We start from the raw sequence: 22,618 nt of genomic DNA on the forward strand, positions 1-22,618 counted from the left end.
ACACTCCGAGAGGGGAAGTAGCTGCCTAGATCTGGGAAGCATCCACAGGCAGGGCACCAGGGCTCTGTGATGGAACCAATGAACACCCAGGCCCTACCTTAATTCCAGCGCTGCGGCATTTGCCCACGGCGTCGGGGACAGCAGCTCGAGGGGGGTCAATCATGGAGATCAGACCCACAAAGCAGAGGTTATCCACAGGGAAATTGACTTCATCGGTGTCAAACTGGAAGCCTTCCGGAAACTGTTCGTCGGGCAGAAGGAGGTGGCAGAAACCTGCAAAGGACGGCAGGGTAACCCGTCAGGGTTTCCAGTGCTGTAGACAGCCGGGGACCATTGCAGCCCATCGTCCATCATGACTACCTTGGGCAGGATGTTTAATGTGGAAGAGGCTAGTTTATGAATAATATAGTCAGTGATAAAGAAAACAAAAATGGCTGAAGGACAGAACCCACAAGGAAGCACTATCAAGGGACAGGAATATTCAACATGGGGAACACTGGACCAGCAACACTAGTTTTTAGTACAGGCAGCCCAGTACCTATGTAATTATGTCTATCTACCTCATCTGGAAAACTGAGGGCATCTCTCCCTGTCTAGACATGTATTACTGAGCACCAGTGTGGGTATTCATGGGAGCTACTTTGAAGATGAATGCAGAACAGACATCCTGCTGTAACTGGACCCAGAGAACTCAACTCGATCAAGCGATTGGGTCTCAATTATCCCACCAGGAAGAATCAAATAATGGATTTGTAGCTATCAACACACAAAATACTGTAAGTGCCACTTGCCCAAATACAATGGACAGTGGGCAAAATGAACATCTAAGCCTCAACAGCTGCCAGGCTACCCCAGACAGGAAGCATCCTGGCTTTTAGTTTGCTGCTGGTCTCATGAGTGGAATGGTCGCTTCCCATGGACCATCCCAGGCATTACTTAGGCACACCAAAAATAGATTTTCATTAAGCTTACAGACCACGGCCATAACAATGAGTTTAGCTAATAAAGCTCTCACCCTACCCCCCACCCAGAACTAACCATCACGTGGCCACAGGTGTTAAGTCCAGGCCAGTAGCAAATCATCAAGACTCTGTTTCCCAAGATAACCATTATGTCTCTATCACTTTCTGCTTTCAATAATATAAGACAAAAACAACAACAACAAAAGAAGCAAGATGGCCCCAGAAAGAATTGACAGAGAGAAGTAACTGCTGTGGCTGTCCAGGACACAGCTGTGCTCTGGAGCCATAGGCCGTCACCTGCCTGCATACCTAGCACTCGCTCCCCAAGGCCTCCCAATTCCAGGTAGGCATTCTGAAAGGCGTCTTTCAGCTCGTCGTCCAGCGGCTGCTCCTTGCCGTGGAGGAGGATGGAGCTGCAGCGGTCCAGGATCCTTTCTGGGGCGCCCTTCATCACCAGCAGGTGTTTAGGCTCGGAAGTGTTTGGGTTCTTGTGAATGGACAACTGTGAAGATTATTTAGGAAGAAACATTAGGTGGCTGCACGTGGCAGTCCAGGGAGAAAAAGCAGGCTCTCCTAACTAGCTGGTATCTAGTATAAGACAAGCTAAGATCTTTCTGAACCCGTAATCTCTCATGACACATCACATGCTGAATGCTACAGAAGAAGAAAGGAGTGAGCACTGTGCTGTACACCTAAGTTCACATGTGAACACACATCTTTCACGTGTGTGCTCACAGAGGCAATCCCCCAAACTCTTGGAGAATGCTGGCTTAAGGCTTGTGTACAGATTCTCTCTCCTGTTCAGCCCCCAACTCCAAAGTCCCCAACAGCATTCAAAGAGAGGTTTCATTTCTCCTACTGATTTTCAAATAACTGAAAGGGAGACATTGTGGAACCTGAGCGGAGACTATCTCTTCCTCTAGCTCATCTCCCCCAGCCTCCCCGCTGCCCTGTGAGAAGGCCCCAGATCTACACACCTGGTACTTGTTGGTGGAGTTGAAGGGAATCTCCACTATCTTGGAGTACTTCTCCCGCATCTCCATCACGGAGCCACAGCAGACCTCAATGCACTTCAAGAGCGCCGACTCAGAGGCATCGCCTGCAACTGCCCGCTGGGAACGGAGACACAGTCCGTTAATGCCCCGCAAAGGCTGATTCACCGGGAAACCCAAGGAACTCTGGATGTACGCCAATCTTGTCAGTGGTGGAGAAAACAGGCGAGGAGTGACCCAGACCAGGCCGTTCACGGTGCCTCAGGCCAGTCTAAGCTCGTTCCCCACCCACGTCAGCTTCAGGCGAAAGGGTGCCGGAAGGCACCACCAGCACACCCTGCCAAGCTCCTGCAGTCTAGTTTTACCTTCCTCGGGCCTGCTAAAAAGCCTCACAGTCAACCCTATTCACAACTGAACATTTCCGGTTCTAAGTCTGAAAAAACCAGAAAAACAAAACTAAAGCAAACACTTCTCCCATCGCTCACTGGCCCAGACTTAAACAGCCCAGGGTTCAAAGCCAGGAAGACTGTGTCAAGGGCAAGGCAAAGGGCTAGAGCTCTTAACCTGACTCAGTTGTGCAAACAACCACCACAACAAAAACCTGGGCTGACTCTCTCTCACCAGCTCTGACAGTAGCCTAATCAGCTGGCATTTTATGCGGTCTTCACTTTGGGGACACACTTAAGTTTTCCACAATCTAATTCCTTACACCGTCACACAGCTACCTTGACTTCGTAGGCAGTTAGTTCTACCTGTCAACAACTTCTATACAGGTGAATATCTTAGACCTCTGACAGGAAAGCCTGGACACTCAGGTGAGCAAAGGGATGCTCACGAGGACATCTGTAACCCATGGTCCTTCTGGGACCGCACTGTCTGTCACTTGAGCCACACAGGCTGGTCCCAGCCATTGCACAATTGGTGAGTAGTGCAGGAGGCCGGGACTGCGCTTGATCTTATTTCTGCATCATTAGTAAGCCAGCTAAGCACGAGTGAGATAAGGGAAAATAGCTGAGCTATTTTAAGAACATAAATGGCTTAGGGGATTGACTGGAATTTGGTGCATCTGAACATGGCAAACACAATTAGAGTCCAGAGCGGTCTCACAGCCCCTTTGGTTAGGTGCTATCATAGGAACGAGGGGAAACCTAGTCTGCTTAGGTTTTCCACCAGGAAAGAATCTCTCTCCTCATCCTGTCTCACTCAGGTCAGATTTTTACTTTATCAATATGGACTGTGTCCACTGGAAGTACTTCAGGGCTCCAGGCAACACAACGTTTGTGATACAGAGCAAAGATTCCTACAAAAGATCTCCAGCATCCTGCAATGAAGTTGTTTTTCTACACACAAAGGTAAGGTGGTGTTTAGAAAGAATGGGGGCAGTTCTTCCCTGGTGACTATATCCTCACCCACACCCACACCCCAAACCAGCAAGAGCACTTCTTGGGTATACCTTAAGAATAGGCAGGTTTTCTTGGTTTGCCTGAAACACGGCCCTGTTACAGAGACCAGCAATTCTGGACAGAGCGAACCAGGTGGCTGATGTCTTGTCAAAGGAGACACCTGATGGAAACAAGAAAACACAACTTTAAAAAAATTGATCGATATGTGCATGTTTCTCTGTGTGTGTGCTTGCATGCATGAATTTATGTGTCCCATGAGCATGCCGGTCCTCAGAGAGGTGAGAGGCATCAACCCCCAGTAACTGGAGTTACAGGCAGTTGTGAACGGCCTTGACATAGGTTCTGGGAATCAAACCCAGGTCCTCTGCAAGATCAGCAAGCACCCTTAACTGAACCATCACTCTAGCCTCAAGACTTGTTAACTTTGAATGCTGTGTCATTTATAAGTTCTATTAAAGTCTGTCCTCCACCCCAAATCCAAAATGCGGTATCTCACTTCTTAATTAAACACATTAGCTTGTAGTGGTTCTCAATCCTATGCGTAGGGCAAATTAATTTTTCTTCTTTCTCTCTCCCCAACAATAAATATCAAACTAAAAAAACAAAACACTGTCATGAGCTTGATCAAAAAAAACAAAAAGACAAGTGGGTTGGCAAGATGGCTCAGAGGTACGGTGAGGCCTTTGCTGCTCAGCATGATGATCTGGACTTGGTCCCCGGATGCTACAGGACAGGAGAGAACAGCCTCCTGCAAGCTGCCCTCTGACCTCCACACGGTGCAAGAGCACACGTGGGCCCACACACGCACACAGTAAATAAAGCAGGGCAGGCAGGCAGGTGCTGCAGGGGGAGGCGGGGCCCGGCCTTACCGCTCTGATTCTCCGTGGTGTCGGCTTCGTGGATCTGATTGTCAAACCACATGTGGGCCACGGTCATCCGGTTCTGAGTCAGAGTTCCAGTTTTGTCTGAGCAGATGGTAGACGTGGACCCCAAGGTCTCCACGGCTTCCAAGTTCTTGACCAGACAGTTCTTCCTGGCCATGCGCTTGGCGGTGAGCGTCAGGCACACCTACAGGCAGGGGCAGGCCAGAGAGGACATCACTCAGCCAGGCTGGAGTGCTACAGAAACTCCGCTACATCCCAATACCGAACGAGGAAACTTACTTAAAATGCAAAGTCTCCAACCTTCTCCTGAAGTCATAATGGTACAACTTCATGAAGGTGGTGGAGACTCCCTCCCACCCCCACCCCCAAAACAATGTAATAAAAATAACAGAATTTATCAAGTCAATCCTCCATACTGATCTCCAAGGTATTATTTTCCTCCACTGTCCTGAGTTGGGTGACATGATAACTTGAGAGCATAATGTTATGTTTTGGGGTTCCTGATAAACCTAAGCTGATGTTTTCTCTGTGACATCTTATGTGATGTGGAACCAAAGACCACACAGACAAATCCAGAACATAAATACAGAAGTTGGAAACAAGAGGCTCATGGCCAAGCCCTGCACCCATACACGCTGACCTGAGGGGTGGTGACAGCTGCAGTTCCGCGCATCTTACCGTGACAGTGGCCAGCAAACCCTCCGGCACATTGGCCACGATGATACCAATGAGGAAGATGACGGCCTCCAGCCAGGTGTACTCCAGGATCAGGGAGAGGATGAAGAAGGAGACCCCCAGGAACACGGCCACACCCGTGATGAGGTGGATGAAGTGCTCGATTTCTTCAGCAATGGGTGTCTGGCCGCCTTCCAGCCCAGAAGCAAGCGTGGCGATTCTGCCCATCACAGTTCGATCCCCAGTGTACACCACGATGCCACGTGCAGTCCCTTGAGAGAAGGAGAGGGGAACCGTCAGCCAGAGGCCAGAGAACATGTTCAGTTTTGAGAGAGAAAGAATACACATGTGTAGACTTCTGTCCTTGAAGAGGGCCTCGCTCTCCGGGTAACTTGCTGTTTTAAAGCAGAGTCCCTGATGAAGGGATTGTGACCCACTGCCCCAGGAGAGCAGGAGTCACGCTGGCCTGCTGCTATCAGTACAGAGCACTGTGCGGGGGGAAGGGAAGGCTTCTTGGGCTTTCCTGGGAGCAGGTGAAGCCTCTCTGCTCTGTGCTGAGGGAAGCTGTGTCAGAACAGAGGCAGCAAAAAAGGAGGAATTGTACCTATCTTCTCTCTCTTTCTGTTACCACCCACAGTAAATACTAAGGCACGCCAGAAAGTGCCTTAAATAGCCTACCTTCCACACAGTTGGTTGAGAAGAAAGCAATGTTCCTCGTCTCCAAGGGGTTCTCGTTGGTGAAGTCTGGGGACCGAGTCTGGGGTTCTGACTCACCGGTGAGTGAGGAGTTATCCACCTGTGTGTAAGACGAAGTGTAGGGCGTTACCCGGGCTCACCACGGGCTACTGTGACCCTCAGCTCATCCTGCCTACTGAACAGAGCTGGCCAGGAGAGGTCTCCTGGCAAACCTACCTTGCAGCCGTTTGCAGAGATGATTCTGAGATCAGCAGGAATCCGGTCCCCACCTTTCACCTCCACCAGGTCCCCGACTACGACATCTTCTGCGTTGATGCTCATTTTCTCGCCATTTCGAATTACAAGTGCTTGCTTTGGAAGGGGAGACAGTTGACACCATTAGATGGATCCCAACAAGGCAAGGGTGAAGTTCAAAATAAGAAAACCAAGTTACAAGTGAGCTTATCCCACGTTACCAGAGTCTACAGCAGTGATACTACCGTTCATTATACAAAACGCTGCAGCTACAACAGTATTCCCACTAGAGACTGCTTAGACAACATCACTTCATACTCAGAACATCTTAACTTCACATCAGTTTATGTTGCGAGAGCTGTCAATCTCTCAGAAAGGAAGGACAAAGAAGCAGGTACCTGAGGGACCATGTTTTTGAAGGACTCCATGATCTTGGAACTTTTAGCTTCTTGGTAATAGGAGAAACAGCCGGTTATGATTACCACAGCAGAGAGCACCACACCGAGGTACAGCTGGAAGGGAGCAGACCAGACCGTGAGGCCCTACGACTCTCAGCAGAGCAGTGGGAATAGTCAGTATTTCCGACGGAATAAAAAGCAGATCTGGAGAGGTCACGGCTGCAGAAATAGGGAACTCACATCTTCATGTTTATCTCTCTGGAGCCTGTGAACGCGTGTGCGTGTGTGTCTGTGTCTGAAATAACATCAATCACGGACCTCCAGCCACTAACTTGAGGCTTTTGCAAATATTCTAGGTGAATCTCTTTCTCTTGCTCTATTAAAACAAGGATATCTTCCCAAGAACTTCTAAAGAACAGACTTTTCTAGGCAAGCATAATACACCTAAGCGAAGAGCTGAGCTCCGCCATCTACAAGTGGCAGCTGAACCTAGACCAAGACCCTAGCCGAGCTGCTGCCGCCCAGAGCTCTGAAGGACCCAGAGTGGAGGAAGGGGTGAGTGTCAACGGGAGGACAAGACAGGTCCTGGAGGCAGGCGACAGTGCTCCCGGGACTACACAACTCACGTCATCATTGGGCGGCTCCTCTTCTGTAGCACTTCGGATGCCGTAAGCCAAGAAACAAAGAATGGCCCCAATCCACAGCAGCATGGAGAAGCCCCCAAAGAGCTGCCGACAGAACTTGACCCATTCAGGAGTAGTGGGAGGGGGGGTGAGGGCGTTGGGGCCATCGCGGGCCAGGATCTCGGCAGCCCTCGCAGGTGTTAATCCCTGAGGAGCAGAGAGGCACACATCAGACAGACCACACCAGTATTTACCAGCCATCATGCTCCCCGAATAACACCAAGTCCACAGTAGGATTAGGAAAGAAACAGGCTCCCAGCTCCAGAGCCAGGTGAAGCCTGCCTACCCGCACCCCCCCCCCACCTGCTTCCCCAAAGTAAGCAAGGGATTCCAGCAGACAAACAAAACCCATTCCCTTAGGAACCTTTAATACCCTAAGACCTCATTTAAAACTCCTTTTAAAAGGAACTGTGGAAAATCTGAATCAGGTTGATTTTTTTTTTTCCTTTAAGTTTCAGACTGGAAGGGATCTATTTTAACTAACTGGTTCGGTTTTGCAAGTTAGGAGCTTTGAGAGTTTGCTGTGCGTGGATCCTAGAAAGGGGAGGGGAAACCTACAAACACAGAGCAGGACTATTTTCCTGCAGGAATAATCCAAGCTCGTACTGAGTTAGCAGCCAAGCTGTGACTACAGAACTTCATTCTCACAATGGTAATAAAAACCCTGGCCTGGCAGTGACAGGCTCCCCCACACGCATCTTTCAGCTAACTCCTGGGAAACCTATCGGTTGAACAGTGTTCACTAACAGGCCTCAGAACCTGTCCAAGTGGCAGACACAAGACTCACAGTAAGAGGAGAAAACAGTATTGCTTTTGTACTATCCAAACATCAGGTTAAAAAAGACAGAACACAATTCTGTCTAAAGTATCTGTTTCTATGTACCTGGGGTTGGCATTATTTTTAACATTGGCGTCAACTATAAAGTATAAGGAAAGAAAAAAAAGCATCGGTTCAGAGAAAAAGCAAGGAATCACTCCACATCCTCATCTACCAAGTCCCTGCTGGGCTATTCACTGTTGGGTTAATAAAACAATGACCTAACATCTGAGCCTAGCTACACCCCAAGCACTGGGCTGGGCCCTTTAACTAGCCTGCCTAATTTCACAACCATCTCTTATAGGCTACTAACCCAATTTACAAGTAAGGGACACACAGCACCAGAGTTAACTGACTTTTGAGTCCCAGATAGCCCGCTAACATAAGAATATAATAAAAACAAGAAATAATGGGCAAGACGCTTAGAGAAGAGACGGCCTGGCCCCCACCATTGGCAAGAGGGTCTGAGTAGAGCTGAGGTTCCTCTCTGAGCCCAGGGGCAGGTGTTCCAAAGGCCTCAGACTGTTCCAAAAGGGGCGGGGCCTGGCTTTGGAACCACCTTCCAAACCGGGTGCTCATGACAATGCACTGGTTGGTAGTTCTAGAAAACAGGGACGTGAATGTCCACTCCCATGAGGCTTCGGGGAAGTGAAGTGTTAGCATAAAGCCCATGTTCTGTGTGTGTCACTCGGCCAATGGTGGCTGTCAGTGCGCTACCAAGGGCAGGCCCGAGAGATGGAACAGAACACAGTGGGGGGAAAACTACAATTCGGTACGGCAGGCTCTGAATGAGTACATACTCGGCTCAAGTCTGTTCCGTATTTACGATGGAGTTCATCAAGGCTGAGTTTATGGTCGTCCTGAAAGAAAACAGAAAAAAAGTAAGTACACCCCAACACCAACAGGGAAAAAAAACACCCACACCATCCATCCCTATCAAGCTCATCAAAGAAACTTTCTTACAACTGCATAGGCTAAGCATCCATCTAATGGCTTCCTCGGGGACAGCCAAGGCTGGGTGACAGTGGTCCGTCATCACCTGCCACATCATCAGAGAAAGTCAACAACTCCTGGAAGTCTAGACGAAGACCTCATCTGTCCAGGTTGGCTCTAGATAGGTTAAGTCATAAAAGCCTCCTTAGCCTACCGAGGCTGCAGGTCTCCAGCACTCAGCATCCTTCAGAGCAAAGCAAAGGCTGTGGTACCAACCATACTTCCATAGCTGATGGAGAGTGGATGAAGAACCTGTTGAACCCTTTAATAGCTTTTAGAATGAAGACCAGCACCAAAGTCTACAACCGTGGAGAGAAAACTGCTGCAAACAGATGCTGTCATTACTTCATGCCAGTTCTCTGATGGATGGGCAGGGTGCAGAAACATACACTCGCAGGTGTAAGATGCAATTATTATTATTATTATTATTATTGTTGTTGTTGTTGTTTTGTTTTTTGAGACAGGGTTCCTCTGTGCAACAGTCCTGGCTGTCCTGGGACTCGCTTTGTAGATCAGGCTGGCCTCGAACTCCCTGAGATCAGCCTGTCTCTGTCTCCCAAGGGCTGGGATTAAAGGTGTGCGCCACCACTGCCCGGCTTGGGACACTTAATTAAGAGAAATCATAAAGCCAGTTTTCCTCCCAGCACTTACCATGGAAACCTCCTTCTTCAGCTCATCCATGTCCCTTTCCTTCTTGGCCTTCTTGCCCTTTTTGTCCATGTGCTCTGAAACAGCTGCAGGCTCATATTTGTCTCGTCCAACCTACAAAAGGGAGGAGGAGGAGGAGTGAGCTCTGGACAGCACCCGAAACCCCAAGGTTCTGCACTGTGTGTGTGTGTGGGGGGGGGGCGGGCTGTAGGGACACAGTGGTTGGCACGGTCCCTGGGTTAATACTCATGACAACACAGCCTATGAGCGTATACTGTGCAGTGCATAAACAAAGCCATCCATGGAGGATGACGGCCATCATCACTCAAGACATCTCGCATCCACCCTAGGCCATGAAGAGCCATGGGGAAGTTGTAACAGGCTTCAAAGAGCTGGCCAGGGCAATCTGCATTTGGGGTGAACAGAGGTTACAATGTTAAATCCCTATCCTGCAGTCTTCCACCTAGCCCACGGAAGGAATGAAACCATGTTTCCATTAGTAATCTTGAGGCCCTCCCAGTACCTAAGAGTGTTTGCATGGGAATCAGACAGACAGAGGCTGGAGTCCTGGGCCCCACTACCCACCAGTTAAGGAAGTTTGAGGGAAGTCACTAACTCCTAAGGGTCGATTTCCCTTTCCACATGGTAAGAGCTGACAAGCTAAGTCAGCATTTTTGAGTTTTTAATGATACATCTAATGCTGGTCACTGGCATTATGATTAAATTCTTACTGCAAAGACTTCAAGCAATGTTTAAACATCGTTAGTGCTCACAGAAAGCCACTAACCACATTTCATTTTCTCAGAAGTAAAAAAGTCTAAAAGTCCCTAAAATTTTTAAATCATACACACACACTCACACACACAGAGAAGTGAGGGAGAGGGAGGGAGGGAGGGAGGGAGGGAGAGAGGGAGAGAGAAAGAAAGAGAGAGAGAGGAGTCTCCACCCCATTCTGTAACCTTAAAATAAAATCCCCAAAATGAAAGGCCCTGGAAATGTTTTGACACAAGCAGGATGCAGGAAAAGCGTGTGCGTTATCGCATAATTCACAGGATCCACCTACGCCTCTCAAAACTGGAAGAATTTTTAGAGAAAATGTTGATTCTATAGTTTAAATTTAGATCATTCCACTCCCCCACCCTGTTTAAAGAGCTTGAGGCTATCTGCATGAAGCCTGAACTTAGTACTCCAAAAATCAGTCCACAAAGCAAGAGGCCTCTCCCCTGCAGGCCACCTCTCCCCTGCAGGCCACCTCCCAGGGGAGGGGAAGCTGATACTGTGCTTGTCTTACGATGAATGCTTGGTGGCACTTGGTTGCCATTGTTTCGTGGGTCTCTTCTAATTTTAAGTGGTATATTAACAGCTACCCTAGCAATACCTGGGAATGTTCCTGTCTACATTATAATCTTGCTGTCCCAAATGAAAATAAAACCCCAAAGCATGTGTTTCAGTCATTATATTGTAAATTTGTTTGAATTTGGAAGGCTCCAAAGAGAAAGCCTGCTCCGATGAGTGGGTGTCGGAGATGGGGCTATTTGTGACGACTGAAGACTGACTTCTTGGGAGAGCAGGGCACTTGAGCCCTCCTCTTATCTGTTCAGCCTGGAGCAGGGCTGAAGATAGTCCACATTCCTGACATTCTCTCAGCTCTGGAGCAAGCACAGCTCCGAGTGCATGTGTGCGTCCCTGAGGGTGGCTCTGGTGCCAGAGGTAAGACGGACAGTCACTCCACGTGTTGAATAAAAAGGAAATGGAGGGCTTTCACCAGAGACCAGAGACGAGGCACATTCCTTTTCATGTCCAATGGGAAGAAAGCACAGCTCTCTAAAGCAATTTCACAGACGCTGACTAAGGGCTCCTTCATGTGTGTGGCCAGTCTGCACTGGCTTTTAAAACACAGCTTCACCCATTTTTAAGCAAGTTCAGTTTCATGGAAATATGCTTACACAAGAAGCAGTGTCCGAGTCCCCCAGCCTCACTGCCTCCGACTTCTAAGATTTTCCACTCCAAAAGGGAGGAGAGACGTGTTGGCGAAAGCCAGCCCTGGACATCTTCCAAAGTTTATCACCCGTCACCAAAGCCGTGTTCCGCCTCTACCTTCACAGCCACTGAGAGTCAAGTTGGGGAGTCCACACTTCCTAACAGACAACCCCCTTTATAAATTTGTGCTACTTAAGGCACAGTTTTAAATGGGGACATCTGCAAAAGGGACATGGAAACTATTAACATGTGCAATTACTTCTTCAAAATCTCAATTTTTCCAGTAGGCAACGTTTGTCTAAAAGAACTGGGCAGCTTATCGGATTCAGTTCTTGCCCACAAATAAAACAATTTAACACTAGCTCTTCCTGGTGTGGATCAAGAGATACTTAGGTTCCTAAGGGCACCAAGAACTGTAATTTCAAAGCTGAAGAAGTATGTGTTTGTGGTGTGGGGTAAGACAACATTTTCCTTATTATTTCTTTTAAAAACAAAGGTCACAGCAGGGGAGTGGTGAGGTGTTTCCTCTGTGGACTTCACTGACCTTCCCATTTGTTTGGGCACTGGGCATGTAATTTCTCCTTTCTCAAGGCTGATCGCTTTCTAACTCAGGCCCATAGAGCGGCACAGTGACTAAGACCAGTGATACTCATTCGAGTGGCTCCCTTGGGTGGCTCTGAGGAAGACCATGCACGGAGCATTCAACAGGCTGTGCCACCCTCAAAAGGGCAGTTAGTTAAAAGTAGGGTTATTATTTTTTTCCATTCTAATTTAAGAACTAGGAAGTTAAAACAAGAAATACTCCATGTGACGCTTCAAGGCTGGCTGTGACATTATTTCAACCTCCCCAAAGATTCTCCAGGAAATTTGCTATTGTTCGCTTGGGACAAAAGGAAGGTATGCTGGAGATGGAAAGAGAAAATCTTGGACAGGAGCAGCAAATCATAGCTGGATTTCATTGAAAAACCCATGCTGGCCAGTCCTCACAACACAGGAACAAGAAATCCCCATGACCTTTTAGAGTAGAGAATGTTCCTTCCTCTTCTTTAGTTAATTCATCACTTACAGGAGGAAATGTGTTCGGAGAAGGTGGACTTGACCAATCGTTACAATAAATATGATGATCACACATCCACACCACACACAGCGCAGCGGAAGTAGCGATGTTCCTCCTCCGTAGCCTACCACTGGAGGCCTACAGAGGCACCAGAGCTATCTCCGCCCTGTGCCCTTCACAGCACCCAGGGAACACCCAGGGTGACCTCCTAAGGCTTCTGCTCCCCACCAACACTTTTGGTTCTACAGCCAGAGCTCAGGAGGCCTCTTCCGGACTTGTGAAATTCCCGCTGTACTTGCTTGGAAGCCCAAGATCCCAACACTTCAGCCAGGTCAGTGGACAGTGCCGTTAACTGTGGCCCGTGTCATGACGCCAGCCCTGCCACCTGCCGGCTCCATGTCCTTGAACAGTCAGCCTCAGTCTCCTGCTCTGTCTTAACTATGGACTTACTGAAGGCATTCTGACCGTTTGGTTAGTCGAATCTGAAAACAGAACACCTAACCAAACAACAACCCTTGTGTTGTTTCCAGAGCTGAAAACAAACGCTTTCGACTAACAAGAGGGGTTACCAACGTGGAAGAGTAACCGCCCGGACTGCTGCCCAATTCACAGCTGGCCAAGAGTGCTGTGGAGACAGCCCCTTCCATCTCAATTTGGCAAACTCCACCCTGGCAGGGAAGTCAGAGACAAGCTGGTCTGCCTGGTTGCTACAGTAGGATCTGCCTGGTTTTGGCCAACTGTTGTTAGTCTTGGGGGGGGGGGGGGGAGGAACGCGATGGCGCGGTTTGCATCCCTCAATTTTCCCGATTGTCATGTCAAACCTTCACACGCAGCTCCATCTGTAAAGGTCCTCTGCACAGCGCTGTACAGAGGTCACTGTGATCACCGCGTCACTACACTCATGGCTGCCATGCCTTGATTCCTACAGAAACAGCTTTCGGAGACATCTTAAGGAGAGGATCGATCTGACCTACTCTGCCCCATTTCCAACTGCTGCTAAAGCCGAAATGGTTTAGCTGGGGATAGGAGAGCAGGACCAAAGCCTGAGCTGCGGGGGTGGGGGGCAGCAGCAGACAAACAGAAGACGATGGACAGACAGTCATGGCCCTTTAGCTGTTCTCCAGCCCTACAGTCGCACTTTTAGAACGGCAATTCTGAGTAGGTAACCCCGGGGGCACCTCCCCACCCACCCCCATCCCATGCCTCTTTTCACTCCTGGAGACACACACGCTGAGGAATGTACTTGAGCAAGGGCAGAGCACTGGGTCCCAGCATCTACACTTGGGCCGTAGCCCACTGGCCACAGGGCCGAGAACAACCACAGCTCCTAGCCATTGGGTTCCCCCATCCCATGGGAGCATTACCTAACCTAACCCTCCTCCCCAGTGAATTCTCAACAACCTGCCAATCCATCCTTTCTGCCAGAGTGGATCCACGATCGTCTGACAAAACAAACATTGTAAAGTATGTGAAGAATCACTCTACTTTAGATTTTCTTCACGTTCAAATGTATTTAGTTCTCTCACTTGCTGAAAGCACCAGCCCCATGGGACATTCTACCTTTCTGAAGGGCCAGGATGAATCGAAAAGCCCTGCAGAGGGGGCCGTCAGTTTCCAGTGAAGTCCCGATCACTCTTTAATGGGTGGCTGGAGGCCTAGGGAGCACACTGACCGGGCGGCAGAGGGCAAGGTGCTGGAGGCCTAGGGAAACACACCCAGTGCCATGGAAGCATGCCAGGGAGGGTGCAAATGAGAGCCTCAGCACCCCAAGTGCCCCAGGGCCTTAAATAACATCAGGACAACAGACTGGAAAGACAAACACCCCGGCCCACGGATGACAAAACGTTACAGTGATTACTAGTCCCCAAATAATGAAGGCTCCACAGATAAAGCCCGAGCCAACATCCATCAGCTTTTCAGATCACCAACAGAGAATATGAGATCGCTGTTACTAAATGGGGTTTGAAGAAAACTCACTAAGAGCCAATGCCCAGATATATTCCACTGTCAAGTCACAGAGCAACTAGAGAATAAGGCTATTGGATTAAAAAAAAAAAAATCCCTTTGGCTCAGGACCCAAACGAAACCCAATCGGGGTGAAAGCGTGTGTGTATGTGGGGGGCGGGCATTCCTCTTTTCTCATTGACAGAACCTGTTATCCCAAACAGCAAACAAATACATGTTAAGAATGTCTTATGGATTCCTGACACCAGATTTCAGCACAGCTAATGAGGTGAGTCATATGCAGAGAACAGTCGCTCTGACTCCAGCCAAAGAACACACTTCCTCTCACACTCTCAATTCAAGGCAATGTGAGAAAGTTCAGACCTGACTCGGTTACTTTCCTCCCCCCTCCCCAAATACATATATATATAAACGGAGGTGTTTTAAAGGTGCCGCACTGTGACACCCCCTTTACTTCACATCAGCAGCCACCAGACACGTTCTCAGAGGAATCTAGACTGGGCTGGCAGGACCAGAGAAACAGTCTGCCCAGTGCTTTGTTATACAAACCCAGGCACTCTGATTACTGTGAGCCCATCTGACCTGACACTCGGATTTCTTCTTTGGGCCTGCTGGCTGGCAGGGGGCCCTGGGCACTGATGTTCCGGCTGAGAAACAGCCATTTCACCCAATGAGACTTTTCAAAAGGTGAAAAATGACCACCGATGACGGTTAAAGTCTTCACTTAGAAAGTGAAAGCTGATGGTGGAAAATCCAAGACGCTACTCCATGGATCTGCTTGTTGGGCAAAGGTTAAGAAGAGTTCCCAGTCATATCGATGGATACCTCCCTTTGAGGAGCGGTTAACAGTTTCTCACTCTTTTCCATCTCTAATGTTTCTCAGGGGAGAGAAATTTTGTTCCGTAGCTTTGAAAGGACCAGGGACTCAAGAGCAGCAGTTTATGAAGGTCTGTGTGGCTCATAGTTCTAATGACTTAGTGAGTCCCAGCAGTGGGAGCTGCACCGCACAGTGGTATGGCACCCACTCCAAATAAACAGTATGTAGATGACTCCACTTGAGCCTCAGGGCGAGGACTCTACATCTGGCCAGACCCGAAACTAGAGCAGAGTTTTTGCTTTAAACACACACACACACACACACACACACACACACACACACACACACAACCTGCTTGTCTTCAAATGAAGCAAAAATGTGACTTAGTTCTTCATACAAAGTCCTTCAGGGCTGTTTGGTTAATACCTCCCTCTCATTATTGAGCTATTCCGAAAAGAGCAGTCTGCTGTGAAGGGAAAGTCACTTATCTGTGCACTTGTTGCTAAGTAATCCTCAGGCAGTGGATTTGGAGAGTTCAGGGATGGAGAGTGAGTGCCAAGTCTCTGCTTTAACGCCGGACCTACTTTTTATTCTTAAACGTGATTTCAAGTTTTGGCCCTCATCTGGATAAACACCCTACCGGATCTTTATAAAGCGTTTGGGGGTGGGGTGGGAGCTGTTCTCTATCTTCTTGGGTTTATAGAGCAGCCTCCCTGCGTCCTTCTCTTCCACCCGAAGGTGAGTCATCATTGTTACAAACTTGCCAGCAGAGAACGCTACAAATTAACCAACAGCAAGCAGCCAAGAGGATACAGCCTGACAGCAGCACAGAGAGAACCTTCCAGGCAGGGAACTGTTACACTCTTACACCGTTTGACTGGCAGCCGAAAGGTGGAAGCAACCTCCCACCCTCTGCTCTGCTCCCTGGGCCTCCCGGGACCAGCCCCAGAGCTCCTGGCAGGGCTGGGCCACTTTCCATTGCGAGGACTCTGCCTTACAGTGTTTTTGAGTCTAAAGTACTTGCTTTATAGCAGCCAGTGGGTATTTAGTCACACTTTCGAGTTTAGCTCCAAAAGGGCAGCTGATAATGTTACCATACAACTGGGATTTCTGCTGACATGTGTACCCCCTGTGTCACCTGGACCTGGACCTCTCTTCACTGCCTGGTCTTTAAATCACTACCCAAAAGCTAGGATTGCTTTTCTAGGTAACAAAGTTAATATTAAACTAAACCCAGAACTGCAGTGAAGGGCTAGGGAAGACCCTCCCCTTTCCCATCTTTTATAAACTCAAAAACAAAACAAAACAAACCAAAAAAAACCCCAACTAAACTACAACAGCAAAAACCCAGAAAATCTCCTGCATTTCTAAACAATTTGATGTGCACCTTTGGTGAGCTAAACAGTTGTGGGTGGTAGCCCTCATTGAAGATTTAAGCCGAGTCACTGGCAAAAACACTCAATAAGGAAAAAAAAAAAGCGACAAAATCCTATTTCATCCAGGAATGATTCAGCAAGCTGGTCCTTCACTTTCATACCGAATGTTCAGGACTCTGGCTTTGAAAGCTAGGAAGCATCACCTGAGAACATCACCCACAGCTAAACCCATGGCACTTGAGAAAAGGGGAGTGGGATCACAGTGACCTTAAAATGAGCTGCTGTTAGGCTTCCTGGTTAACCAATTATCAAAAGGGCTTTAGTCATCACTCCACCCACATTTTAATCCCCATGTGGAAAAATCCCAACATTTCAGTATGAAATATTCCTGACCAGTTCAGCCATCAAAAGTCATCGGGAAAGACGTGCACACATACATGAATGCACGTATGCACATCCGATTTATCAGAGTACTCCAAATACCTTAGTGTTGTTACTCTAGACATTGACTAGGCTTCATAAAAAAACTTATGTTCAACTTCCACTAAATACTCAGTTGGACTGTTACTGTACCACTCCAGTGCATATGGGAGATTCAGCTAGGCCCATGGGCACGACTTAAAGATCTGCCTGGCTTATTTATTATTACAAACACCCCCATTTCTTCCGAAGGATAACTTCAGAGTTCTGCACACAAAGTCATGCTTAAGAGGCAGATGTGTGTGTGTGTAAGCTGGAGAGCAACAGGTTGCTCAGCACCTGTTGTCACTGAACAACCATTTGACCTTGAACAAGTCACTTCACCTTCCCAGGCTTCCCTCTGTCTTTGTACTCCCCAAAGCCACTCAAGGTCTCCACTTGACAAAGATACTTTTTGAGGGGAGAGGAGATGAAAGAGGGGGGGTCTTAATGAATAAATGGCTTATAGGAACAGCCTAGATGGTATGTAGGATGGTGTGATACACAGAGGCAGTTTCTATCCTGAGAAGGGGAGGCCAGGCAGGCAATCGGCTCTTTGCTCTGATGCTGCATAATGCGAGGCCCACACTGGGCACTTCCACGGTCCCTATTATCCCTATCTGGCTCAAATCTTATAATTATCTCCTCCTAAATCCATTTAGTCTCCAGAGATTTTGCTTCCCTCTGCCCCGTCTCGGGATACACCCAGGTAGGTGCCTTGGGCCCTGCAGAGCGTCTATAGCCTGTCTGCTTGGTCAGCCCTGGAGAGGATGGAGTGGACTCTCCCACCTGTATTCTCATGACTGGTGCCTTTTTAACCCAGGAACTGATATTTTCAGGGTTATTTGGGGTTATAATTTTTATCCGCTGGATTTGAGCTGCTTTGAGGTCAGGAGCTAATTCTTCTGCGGTGGACAGGGGTCTTCGAGGTGGGAACTCAGCGTTGGTCGTGTCCTGGGTCCCTCAGTTCCTTTGGGAACCGCTCTTGGGGGAGATAGCAGCAGCGCAGGACACACGCATGGCCTTTCTGACACCGCCAACTGCCCAGTCTCCGGTCCTTTGTCGGAATGACTGTACCCAGCGGCCCTGGCCTCCTTCAAGAATCATCCCCCGACACAAATCCACACACCCCTCCCAACGTTAAGACGGCCACACCAGTTACCAAAGGCGCATCCTGTCATGGAGAGCGGCCCATTTTAAAGCTCTCAAAAGTATACCTTAAAGGCTATCTTAGGGTTGTGAAGTCACACCCTTTCTGGCACTAGCTTCGCTGGGCTGGCTCTACCGTAAGGGGAAGCCAGTTTTTTTCCTTTGGAGGAGGGCAGTCGCCTCTGCGGGGAGCTGGCCGAGCCCCAGCGCCTCCAGGAGAAGGGAGTCTCGACCCGGAGGCTGCCCTCGCCGGCGCCGGGCCGTGGCTAGGACGGCCACCACGAGGGGGCCCTGGCGGAGCTCCCCGGGGGAAGGGGAGGAGCGCTCCTTCCCCTGGGCACGGAGGGAGGAGGGAGAAAGGAAGCGCAAGGCGCGCGGTGAGGGCGACCGGAGGGCGCAGGCAGGGCAGGCGCCCGGCTTGGGGATGCCTCCTCGGGCGCTCCCCCTCTCCGCCCGCCGCCCGCGCTCAGCGCCCGCCCCTCGCCCGCTCCTCCATTGCCAAGAGCCTGGTCTCCAAGCCGCTTCCTCCCGGGCCCCCTCCCGCGGCCCGGGCTCGCCCAACACTCACCCCCTTCCCCATGGTGGCGGCGCTGCGGGCCCCGCGCCGGGTCCTGTGGCTGGAAACTAGAAAGAGGAGAGAGCAGCTCCCGGCCGGGAGAGCGTGGCCGGGGGAGCCGAGAGGCGGGAACTAGGGCTGCTGCGGGAGGAAAGAGGGAGGACGGCTGGCGCCCCGGACCGAGGCCGCCGCTGCTGCCGCCGCCGCCGCCGCTGCCACGTGTCCGCCTCCTCCCGCCGAGGCTCCGCGCCCCAGACCCAGCCGCAGCTCGAGCCCGCGCCTCCTCCTCACTTCCTAAAATATGCAACCTGCGTGATGGCTCCGCCCACGCGTGCACGTCACTGTTACCGGAGCAACCTGACACCGGCTCCAGCTGGCTCCGCCCCCGTCTCTAACCCCTCCCCGTCGGGCCCGGACAGCGCTAGCGGCTGCCAGCCCGGGGCTCCCGGCAGGAGGGCGCCGGAGCCCGGGACGCGCGTGTCCGGGTCTCGCGAGGGCTGCGGTGCGCGTCCGCCTGCAGGACACCGGGGACTGGAGTGAGCAGCCTGCGGAGTAAAGCACAAAAGGTCCGCAGTGGGTGCGGCGCAGGGGAACTGGGCTAGCCCACTCACTCAGCTTAGCTTTTTCTCCAGCGGCAGGGATCTCAAGGGGCCCGGGTTGGACTGCAGCTCCGTGACTCCTTTCTGCGTAATGCAGACCGGCGTCCATCTGCTGATGCCCTCCCCAGGCTCTCGGTGCCTTCCCTTTACTTCTTTCATCTTGGGGTCCTCTTACTACTGCTCACTCCTCCACTAGAGAAATGCTTCCGAATACAGACACACACACACATACACACACACACACACACACACACACACACACACACACACACACACACAAGCGCGCGCACACCACATACACTCCCCTCCCTTCAAGACCCCAAAATGACTAACCAAAAATACAGCCAGTAAGGAAATTCATTCACAGAGCCGTGTGAATGAAATGAAACGTTCTTGTGAAAAAGAGGAGCGGGGTGGTAACCTGCTTGTCCAAGAGATTCTCCTTTTTAGGGTAGAAAAACCTGAAACCCCAAAGAATGCCCATCTTTAGTAAAAGAGGTGACTCAAGGGGGAGATGTTTTGAAGACCTGTCTGGGGCTGGCACCTCCCTCCAGCATAGTCCCTCCTCCTCCAGGGCATCCTCGGCTACCCAGAGGGGCCCATAGGTCTCACTCCCATTCCAACCCACTCAAGCCCCTGGCAGTTCCAGGGTGGGGCTTCTCTCTATAGTTTCAGGCAGCTTAGCGGGCACTGCAACCTTTGCAGTTCAACATTTTAAAAAAAGTATTATTATTATTAACAATGTCAGGAAAGCAAGCGCTCTGGGAAAGTGCAGGATTCAGAGGAGATCCTCGCTTTCCATCTCTGGAAACTCCTATGAGAAGCAAGGAAAACATTAACTCCTTAGAGTTATCTATCAACTTCAAGTGTCAGTTCTTTGTAGGGTGTGGGGCTCCCAAAACGGGGAGGGTAAGGGAAGGAGAAACATCCTAACTGCTAGCCACTGTTAGTAGTTTAATTCCATAGAACAATTCTTAGCCCTTCTCAGAAGCAACTGTTGCTTCTAGGAGAATGCAGCCTTTTATCTCCTCTGGTGACTTAATGAGTTCAGGCCTAAGACAGCAAAGGGACTGTAAGTAGAATTCAAAACCATGATTCTGGGGAAAGAGCCCCCCCAATCCAGAGCAGCACTCCCAACCCTGTTAGTTCAACAGAAGGCCACAGAGTGTTAGCTGCTTCCTGGCCTGATCACTGCTACTGTGCAGAAGGCTTTGCTTGCTGGAGATCTTAGTTTAAGATTAACTACCCCTACACCCTGATCTAAACACTACAACAAAATGCAGAAAGCACAAGCCTGAGTTGTGGTCTTTTGATTCACATCATCCATTCATTGAACAAAATAAGCCCTGAGAGGTCAAGGCATTGTCTGGTCTCCAGAGCAGTTAAGTTGGCAACTGTGGGTCGCTGGTGTCCTTTCAGGAGGCCGGGAGTTTCTAGTTGTTTTCAAGGGTGGAGAAAAGGCAAAATATGTACAGACTTCTAATTAAACCCTGTGTTTTGCTTTTGGCTTCATACAATAGTTTTTTTTTTTTTTAACCTGCTGTGGGGTTCTTATGGAACCTATGGCTCCAAATGGAACAGTGGGAAACTGGGGGTGGGGGGGGCTTGGCTGCTGACTGCAGGAGCTTGGCTTTGAAATTGGACATTTAAACCATCTTTGAACTTCATATTTGGTGTCTGAACATAGAACCAACTTCCCAGGGAACAAGCGATGGAGAGACTCCCTGCCTGGTTGAGATGTAGAGCTGTGGATGTGGGTACAGAAGCAAGTGAAAGCCAAGGTATGGATTAAGATGGAAGTGTGGAGGTCTCAGGTTTAAGATACATTATCAAGGGAAGAGGACTGAAGGTCTCTTCTTGAAGGGGACCCCCCCCCCTGTTCTTAGGAGAGACTTCTGAATGGAATCTTAGACATCAAAGACATACATGCTCCACATTTTATGGTGAAGAAACTGAGATTCAGGGAGTGATGGACACTGGACCCCCCAGATACTGACAAGACATTTGGATACCTTTTCCAGTTCCTAGTCCCAGCCTGGTACAGAGAACAACTGTGGATGATGGGAGAAAGAGCCAGCCACCTAATATCTCTCCTCCTGGCTTCTTAATGTATCAGCTCTTTAAAGCTGCTAGCTTTAAAGTTAAATGGATGGGATCAGACTCAGCATTTACAGACCTCAGGGCTGCCAGGTGTGGATGCCTCCAGGAGGAGGCTCTGATCCCAGTGAAGGAGGGCTGACCCAATCACTGTGAACAGAGTCAGCAGATGTATGAAAAATATGATGCAAGTCAGTGTTCTGAGCCAAGAACATTAGCACTTAGAGTGAGCACTTGCAGAATTGAATAAACACAACGTTGCAATTAAGGACTTCAGAAGATGGCTTGGAGCCCACAGCTAATTAGCATTTTCTATAGGAAGCAAATATTTGGGACATCAATGAGCTAGGAATTTGGGATGATGAGATTTTCCGCGGCTAACTTGCTTGCCCTAGAGTTAGCATGTAAACAATTATAAGTGTCCTTTTTATGCTGTACCCGTTCCCAGGCTCCCCAGAGAACCCCTCCCCTTCCTTCAAGCCAACTGTGGTTATCACCTGAAAGGTTCTTCCTAGCTCATTTCTACCCCGCCATGGAAAAATCCATCTCCTCTGTTCTCCTGTTTGACACTCCTGATTGATAGATTATTGCCTGCTTGTTTTTTGACTTAAAAAAAAAATCACACCTACATTTTTATTTAGGGGCACAGCATACACGAGGACCACTTGCAGAAGCTGGTTCTCTCTTTCCACCTTGCAGGTCCCGAGGATCGAACTTAAGTTGCCAAGTTTTGCAGCAAGCACCTTTACCCTCTGAGCCATTTCACCACCCCATTGCTGCCTACTTTAAAAGCACAGTCCATGCACATTGCCAGCCATCCCAACCAGCAGGGAACTAACTCCAGCTCCTGTAAGCTTTCCTACCAAATTCCATTTCCTGCCTCAGCTCTTAATTCCTTTTGAAAGCTCCTTGGTGTATCTTTGGAGAGCTCTTTGGTATACCTTCATGGACTAATGGCTGGAGAAGACTTCTTCAAGTTCTACCTCTGGGAACGTCGAAGATTCAGCATATAATTGGTGACCGTCGTAGATTACTGCCAACCACAACGGCACCCCTCTCTAATTCACCATCCCTCTAATGAAACTGTCACTTAAGTAATTTGTTCTTATTAAGGGCAGCGTTTTAAAAATAAAACAGCAACAGGGATCTTTTAGCTGTTTCTTGTGTGTTCTACTTTG

At 49.4% G+C, this 22,618-nt stretch overlaps 1 protein-coding gene and 1 long non-coding RNA gene across 2 annotated transcripts in view; one reads left to right on the top strand and one right to left on the bottom strand.

The window, feature by feature from the left end:
- Positions 1–19,077, bottom strand: part of Atp1a1 (ATPase Na+/K+ transporting subunit alpha 1) — a 27,646-nt gene extending 8,569 nt beyond the window's left edge. Inside the window, exons 1-13 of the mRNA XM_006989093.4 lie at positions 18,757–19,077; positions 9,389–9,499; positions 8,545–8,604; positions 6,871–7,074; positions 6,245–6,358; positions 5,829–5,963; positions 5,595–5,712; positions 4,920–5,188; positions 4,227–4,425; positions 3,408–3,517; positions 1,940–2,074; positions 1,272–1,464; positions 98–273 (exon numbers count right to left, since the gene is read on the bottom strand). Of these exons, the coding sequence (XP_006989155.1) occupies positions 98–273; positions 1,272–1,464; positions 1,940–2,074; positions 3,408–3,517; positions 4,227–4,425; positions 4,920–5,188; positions 5,595–5,712; positions 5,829–5,963; positions 6,245–6,358; positions 6,871–7,074; positions 8,545–8,604; positions 9,389–9,499; positions 18,757–18,768 (1,836 nt within the window). The 5' untranslated portion in view covers positions 18,769–19,077. The remainder of the gene's footprint in view (positions 1–97; positions 274–1,271; positions 1,465–1,939; positions 2,075–3,407; positions 3,518–4,226; positions 4,426–4,919; positions 5,189–5,594; positions 5,713–5,828; positions 5,964–6,244; positions 6,359–6,870; positions 7,075–8,544; positions 8,605–9,388; positions 9,500–18,756) is intronic.
- Positions 19,078–19,174: 97 nt separating this feature from the next.
- Positions 19,175–22,272, top strand: LOC143273936 (uncharacterized). Its single transcript, XR_013052273.1, has 3 exons — positions 19,175–19,310; positions 21,031–21,124; positions 22,140–22,272. It is a non-coding gene; the product is annotated as an uncharacterized LOC143273936 (long non-coding RNA).
- Positions 22,273–22,618: the final 346 nt, after the last annotated feature.

Source organism: Peromyscus maniculatus, chromosome 6 (assembly GCF_049852395.1).
Source record: "Peromyscus maniculatus bairdii isolate BWxNUB_F1_BW_parent chromosome 6, HU_Pman_BW_mat_3.1, whole genome shotgun sequence".
NCBI classification, from domain to species: Eukaryota; Metazoa; Chordata; class Mammalia; order Rodentia; family Cricetidae; genus Peromyscus; species Peromyscus maniculatus.